Raw genomic sequence first — 7,551 nt, forward strand, 5'->3', positions numbered from 1 at the left:
ATTTGTATAAATAACTGCGGATAAACATAATCAAATAGAAAATGAACAACTCATTTTAAAATATAAAAAATCTAAGATATAATTAGAATAATTATCGAGTTCCAACAAATAAATAATTATTATCTTTATAAAAAAGTTATATTATTAAATCAAATATGAATTACTTCGTTATTGTACATAAATTAATTTATTAAAAAATTGAATTAAAAAATTACCCAAAAAATGAGGAATTTCAAATAGTTAATTTGATACTAATATCGATATATTTTTGTCAAATTTTTATGATATATTCAAACATATATTTTATTCAAAAATAAAAACATCATCGTTTTTTCAAAATCACATAAAGCCATATTATAACATCAGCTAAGATAAAGAATAAAATGAAATATTAAAATCACGATGTATCTCGCTGCATTGCGCGAGTATGCTTCTAGTTTTAACTAATTGTTGATATATTTTCATTTTTAAATTCAAGTCTGAAGAGTCATTTTTCAGAGTTATTCTTCGGAATTATTTCAAGGATACAAGTTTGAAATAGTATCGTACTTTCAGTGATCATTTATATCTGTAAGATAAGTTCCAGACATGGTTTAATTTTTTCAAATTATCACGTGTAATACATGAGATCGAACCTAGTATATATACATACACATATATATATATATATATATATATATATATACATATATATATATATATATATGTTGGTTATTATACAACCCTTGACATTTGTGCAACCAATACAACTCAATCTCAACCGTCCATTTCATGTGATTTCATAGAAGTTCTGATTGTTTCCTAATATAAAGTATTGATCATAATTAGTGAACCATATTCATTTTTCATAAATATTCAAATCATAATAAATGAACTCTCATCATTTCCATAAATATCTCAATTTATTGGGTTGCATTGGTTGTACAAATACAACGGATTGTATTTGAAACAAACTATCTCTCTCTCTCTCTCTCTCTATATATATATATATATAGAGAGAGAGAGAGAGAGAGAGAGACTTGGGATCATGTGAGACCAATATTTTTTCGTGAGACCCGTAAGACTAATTCTCAACCCTTGGATTAGATCTACAATCTGACAATCTAAACATTCATAAACGCCACGAGACTTCTCAATAATTACAAAATTGCCACTGTGCAATTAAGACCATTAGATCATTAACTTATAAAGTTGATCAATGAACATAAATTGGTTTTACGGGTCTCACGAAAAACCATTGGTCTCACGTGAACCCAACCCTATAGCTTATAAATAATAAGAAAAATAAACCTCATGTATCTCTTAACTACTTATTAATATATGCTCAAATATAATATCATGTTTCATCAATAAAATCATGACACATCAATTTTTATTTATTTTAATTCACTTTTTATTTTCTAATGAAATAATGCTAATTAGAATAAAAGGTTCAGGATAACATAGAATGTGCATATATTTTTGTCATTTAAGTACGTTTATTTATCATAAACCAATTGATCTTTTATCACCATGCCTCAATTCAAATATTTCTTTATCAACACATATCTTAATCTAGATTTACGTTTTTATCAAATGCGGTGATTCTCAGACCTGGACTATCTGTAAAGCAGGTGGTATTTCGGAAATTAATCGGCTCGCATAGCAGGTTGGATATTGAGGTTAGTCGAAATAAATAAATAAATATATATATAAATTAATAAAATCTTCACTTCATTTTTAATTACACGTTGGAAAAAGAATACATCATTTGGCAAAGGGAAACAGTTTTGGCAATTAAGCTGGCAAAAGGGTTGGTCTAATGTAGCTATCATCTTCATATCTTCGTCCTCACATTCCATAACCCTTCTGAAGAAAAGGAAACTTTGCACAACTTATATTCATTTATTATTCGCTTCAATAACTTCTTCGATTCAAACCTCTTATCTACACATATTTAACTTCAAAGCTTTCATGAAATCTAACTCACTTCTCCTTTACCTAATCTCTGTACCCACATATATATATACACACCTTTGTATGTATATCTTCATCTACTATCATCTTTTCCTCTTCATTCATAGCAAAACACACCACTTTCCGGCAGGAGACATAAAAGATGGCGTCTCATGGCGGTTCCAGCTTCCTTTCCGGCCAAACTGGCCGCCTGCTACTTTTTGCTTTCGGCTTTGTGTTGTTAGTTTCTCTTCAGGCGGAAGCTGCCACCAAGAAGTATCAGTTTGATGTGAGTTCATCCGCAATTTAAATACCACATAACCCTTTTTAATTAATGCTCTCGTTAAGTAGGGATCCACATAAAATTCAGCTTAGAAATTAACTAAACAAGTTGAATAATATATATTTTTCCCAGTTATTATTTCCTAATCATCGTAGTATTATTTATTTATGAACAGGTACAAGTGAATAATGTGAGCAGATTGTGCCATGCGAAACCCATTGTAACCATAAACGGAAGGTTTCCAGGGCCTACTATCTACGCTAGAGAAGGCGATAGAGTTGTCATCAATGTTTCAAATCATGCTCAATATAACATGTCCATTCACTGGTATCTAATATATATAATATATACTTTATAATTCATGATCATCAGGGCGGTTCTAAGATTTTTGATGCCCTGTGCGAAAATAATAATCAATGCCCTTAAGTCTATTTTTTTTAAGTCAATGAAACAACGAAACCTGCGAATTTTTAAAGAGTTTAGAACCTATTCAAAATAAGTATCTCATTCTCATGTTATTTTTATTAATTATAATAAAAAAAATACAAGAGGGGACACAAAAACCAAAACCCTGAATACAAAATAGAAAATGATAAATTCTGGATTAAGATCATGCTTCCTTCTTTTCCAATTTTCCCTTTTCCAAATTGAAATTAGTAAAATAGAAACTTTATTTCAATATATGAGACTTAAAAGACAAGGAAAACTATAATTAGTTTTTAACTAAAATAGTAAATCACATCCAAATTACTATCATAGTAAGCAAAAAGTAAAACTCAAAAGTTACAGGTTTAACGACTAAAGGCTAAAGGTTTATCTGTTAGCAGCTTAGTAAGTTTAATGGAACTAACAACTTATTCGCTCAACTATGCATGACTGTTTCGTAGTGACTTAATGATATAGAAAGTGACTAATCCAGTAAGCTTTTAGGGGGAGCTTTATATAAAAAACCAAGTTTTTTTTTTCAAACATGTCCCTTCCAACTAAAAAAACTCATTACATATGTGAAAAAACTCTCTCAAACAAAAACTTTTCCAACTTATACAAACAAATTAATTCATACAGACAACTTTATACAAATAAAAACTTTTCTAACTTTCCAACTTTTTCCTACGATGTGCATTCAATATTCATCACTACTAGACTTTGGGTCTGTTTTTATTGTTAAAACTCAGTTGTCCAATTCCTAAATTATTAAACTCAAAATTAGTAATAAATGACAACTTGATGCCCCTTTAGGCWTTGATGCCCTGTGCGGCCGCACGGGCTGCACGTGGCCAGGGCCGGCCCTGATGATCATTGAGTTATGCTTCATTGCTATAATCACTAGCTAGGTTTAAATTATAACTTATGTTTAATACTTTGGTTGTTTGGTTTATTAGGCATGGGTTGAAACAATATGCTAACGGATGGGCAGATGGACCGGCATATATAACACAATGTCCCATTCAAACGGGAAATAGTTACGTTTATGACTTCAACGTTACGGGACAAAGAGGGACTTTGTGGTGGCATGCTCATATTTTTTGGCTGCGAGCTACCGTCTATGGTGCCATTGTCATTTTGCCCAAACAAGGAACTCCATATCCATTTCCACAACCCGATAACGAACAAGTCTTGGTGTTTGGTACTGAAATTCTGGCTCTAATTTCATTTTCTCAAATTCTCGAGTTCATTTATTCGAATTGCAAGTCCGGTTTTTTTTCATAAACAACCCCTCTGTCTTTTGGGACATATGTAACATCTGCATACATTTTACACCTTGGGGTTGATATACCTGGTCGATATACATGGTCTGGTCTGGTTTGGTATGGTTTAATCATTTAAATTTTTAGTGGGTGAGTTTGATTCTTTTTGTTTTTAAATGTGCGTGTGATGGATGCAGGAGAATGGTGGCATGGTGATGTTGAGGAGATTGTGAAGAAGGGGAATGCAATGGGATTGCCTCCAAACATGTCGGATGCCCACACCATCAATGGCAAACCTGGTCCCCTCTTTCCCTGTTCGGAAAAACGTAAAAATTATCGTTTATAATTAATTTAACCACAAATTTAATTATTTCGGACTATGTTCTGAAGATCGATCGTTTGTGTTTTTTGATCAGATACCTTTGCCATGGAAGTTGAGCAAGGGAAGAAATACCTTTTGAGGATCGCAAACGCKGCCCTCAACGACGAACTCTTCTTTGCAGTGGCAGGCCACAACATGACGGTGGTCGAAATCGACGCCGTTTATACCAAACCCTTYACCACYTCCGCCATACTAATCKCCCCTGGYCAAACCACCAACGTTTTAGTTTATGCCAACCGTGCTCCAGGACGCTATTTCATGGCGGTCCGACCCTTCCAGGACGTTCCAATTCCGGTCGACAACAAAACCGCCACCGCCATTTTCCAGTACAAAGGCATTCCTGAAACCGTTCTCCCATCACTCCCTCAGTTGCCATCACCAAACGACACCGCATTTGCTTTGAGCTATAACAAGAAGCTCCGGAGCCTCAACACTCGGAACTTCCCGGCAAATGTTCCGTTGAAGGTCGACCGGAAACTTCTTTTCACCGTCGGCTTAGGAAAGAGCGTGTGCCCGACCTGCATCAACGGAACCCGGCTTTCGGCTTCGCTGAACAACATTACATTTGTGATGCCGCAAACCGGGCTTCTCCAAGCTCACTACTGGAACAAGAAAGGGGTGTTTAGCGCCGATTTCCCCGATAAGCCACCAAAAGCCTTCAACTACACGGGTGCACCCTTGACKGCGAACCTTTTCACTTCTMATGGAACCAGACTGAGCAAAATCTCCTTCAATTCAACAGTTGAACTTGTGATCCAAGACACCAATTTACTGAGCGTTGAATCCCATCCGTTTCACCTTCATGGATACAATTTCTTTGTTGTGGGAACAGGCATTGGGAACTTTGATCCGGCTAAGGATCCAGCCAAGTATAACTTGGTGGATCCACCAGAAAGAAACACCGTGGGTGTTCCTACGGGTGGTTGGTCTGCCATTCGCTTCAGAGCCGACAATCCAGGTGTTTGGTTTTTTCACTGTCATCTGGAGCTGCATACTGGTTGGGGATTGAAGACGGCGTTTGTGGTAGAAGATGGGCCGGGAAAAGACCAGGCCGTCCGTCCTCCGCCCAAGGATCTTCCGCCATGCTAACTACACATTATCATTTGTCTTGTAATAAATGAAATGTATATTTGCATGCAAGTGCTCAAGCATTTCTAATTGAAAATGCTTCATTTTTTCGTTCTTTTTCCCAAGTCTCTTGTAATCCATGGATGTTCAACAATGTGGCATCTTGAATTGAAGTAAATAAAATATTTGATTTTAGTTCTGAATTCCAATCGGAATATCTTACTTGTTATGATTTTCGTTAATTAGAAGATGTTTGGTAAAAACAAAAACGTTATGTTCAATGGCGTTTTACAACATTAATTTATTTGACACAAATATTTGTCTTTAGTTATTTTCTGAATTAATTACATGGAGCTTTAGCTTTGTGACATCTCAAATCAATGATTTTTGTAATTTCAATAACCTTTTTGCAAAAATAAGGATTTGTTTATCACGGAAGACACATAGATTTATTCGAAAAATATATCAAACTGTTTAAAAAAGGATCATGTTTGCGTAAAAATGGTCTATAAACCAGTAATCCTCGAGTTTTGCCACACTTGCAAAGATATAATTTACTTATAGTTATAGGCTGGGGGAGGGTCTCCCGTAACACCAATTTCCGACGGATTTGTCCGCCGGAAAAGAGGGTAATTTTGGTAGTGCAAATTGTCCCGGAAGTAGTGGAAAAAAGCTACAAGTAAAGGGGTCACCAAAGGGTTAAAGAAAACAAAATAGAGACGTAGAGTAGCAGCGAAAGTGCTCTTAGGGAAGAAAATGTGTAGGTTCGATCCTTGAGCCTTGTTCATGAAACTTCACAATGTTTAATTTTTTTAATTAAAATAAGCAACTTATAGCTACTCAATCAACAACACTTAATAATCGTTCAGTCAAACCTTGTTCGTTAAGAAGTCATTAAGGTCTATTTTTTTTAATTAAAATTTATTATGGTAAATATTTAGGCCCTATTTGTTTTAATTTCTCATTTCAGCTATTAATCACTTTTTATGTATGATTTAATCCGAAGTTTTAACATTCAGACTGTTTGTTTTTGTTTTATTTTCAGAGCACTTAACACTTAATAAGGTCTGGACAAAATTAAGGTAACCTAATATCTTAAAACTCTCTTATTTCCTTAATACGTTTGCCACAACTCTATCGCCTCATCATCCAAATCAAACACAAATCGAGTGGAAAATGAACCCAGATCGAGTGGAAATCGAACCAAAATCGAATCAAATTGTGAATCTTCAAGGTATTTCATCCCCTCCATATTTCTGTGGTATAATTTTGTCCCCTTCATATTTATGGATTTCTATGGTAAAAATAAAAACTCTAGATTCCTGTGGTATGACTTCGTTCCCTCCAGATTTCTTTGGCATGGTTTTCGTCCAAGTTTTGGCCATTGTTTTTGTCCCTGTTTTGTAGGTTTAGACTACTTTTTACTCCTTTCATGTATCTGTCAAACTCTTTTTTCAAACTTGTATGTTCATGTTTATCGTAGTTTACCTTTAATTTTGCTTCTGTAACTGTTTGTATTATGAATTATGTCGATGGATTTATGCCATTTTCGTCCCTATGCTTTGTGGTATGAAGATAACTTCAAATGTGTTTAGTTGAGTGAATATGGCTCAGAGCATTGTGTGTGTGTGTGTGTGTTCAAGATTCTGAATTAAGGTTATTGATTCAGATTTCAAACTTCAGATTTTTGTCAGTTTACAAAAACAAACAATCTGATTGATTCAAATTTTAAACTTCAGACGTAAAAATAAACAGTCTGACTGATTCAACTTTCAGCATTCAGCACCACCTTTTTATAAATCAGAAGTGAAATCAAACTTCAGCATCTATTAAAAAACAAACACCATCTTAATGTGTTTTTGGTTGCTGTTTTTTAAAGAAAACCTAAAACTTTTAAATCCAACAGTGCTCATCTTGTTTCTTGTGGGTGTGTTTGGTGTCCAGACAGGACAGTATGAGACAGAACATGACATGATAGAACAACTGTTCAACGTTTGATAAGATAAAACTGGACAGAACATAACAAGTAAAATGACCAATTTACCCCTGATGAGTTGTTTATTTTAATTAATTTATGTAATTTATTAAATTATAATATAATAATTATTTTTTATAGCAAAATATATTATTTGAAGTTTTCGTCAAAACAATTAAAATGATACCAAATAAAAAGTTTATGTAATTTCCAATTTTTA

At 34.0% G+C, this 7,551-nt stretch overlaps 1 protein-coding gene across 1 annotated transcript; it reads left to right on the forward strand.

Annotated features, from left to right (window-relative positions):
• The first annotated feature begins 2,098 nt into the window (after nucleotides 1–2,098).
• LOC112511304 (laccase-11-like) lies at nucleotides 2,099–5,542 on the forward strand. The gene is made up of 5 exons (XM_025116883.1): nucleotides 2,099–2,224; nucleotides 2,394–2,545; nucleotides 3,601–3,845; nucleotides 4,104–4,232; nucleotides 4,323–5,542. Exons 1-5 carry the CDS (start codon nucleotides 2,099–2,101, stop codon nucleotides 5,375–5,377), a joined length of 1,707 nt encoding a protein of 568 aa, XP_024972651.1. The 3' UTR covers nucleotides 5,378–5,542.
• Nucleotides 5,543–7,551: the final 2,009 nt, after the last annotated feature.

The sequence above is a fragment of the Cynara cardunculus genome (assembly GCF_001531365.2).
Source record: "Cynara cardunculus var. scolymus isolate 2C chromosome LG 1, CcrdV1, whole genome shotgun sequence".
NCBI classification, from domain to species: domain Eukaryota; kingdom Viridiplantae; phylum Streptophyta; class Magnoliopsida; order Asterales; family Asteraceae; genus Cynara; species Cynara cardunculus.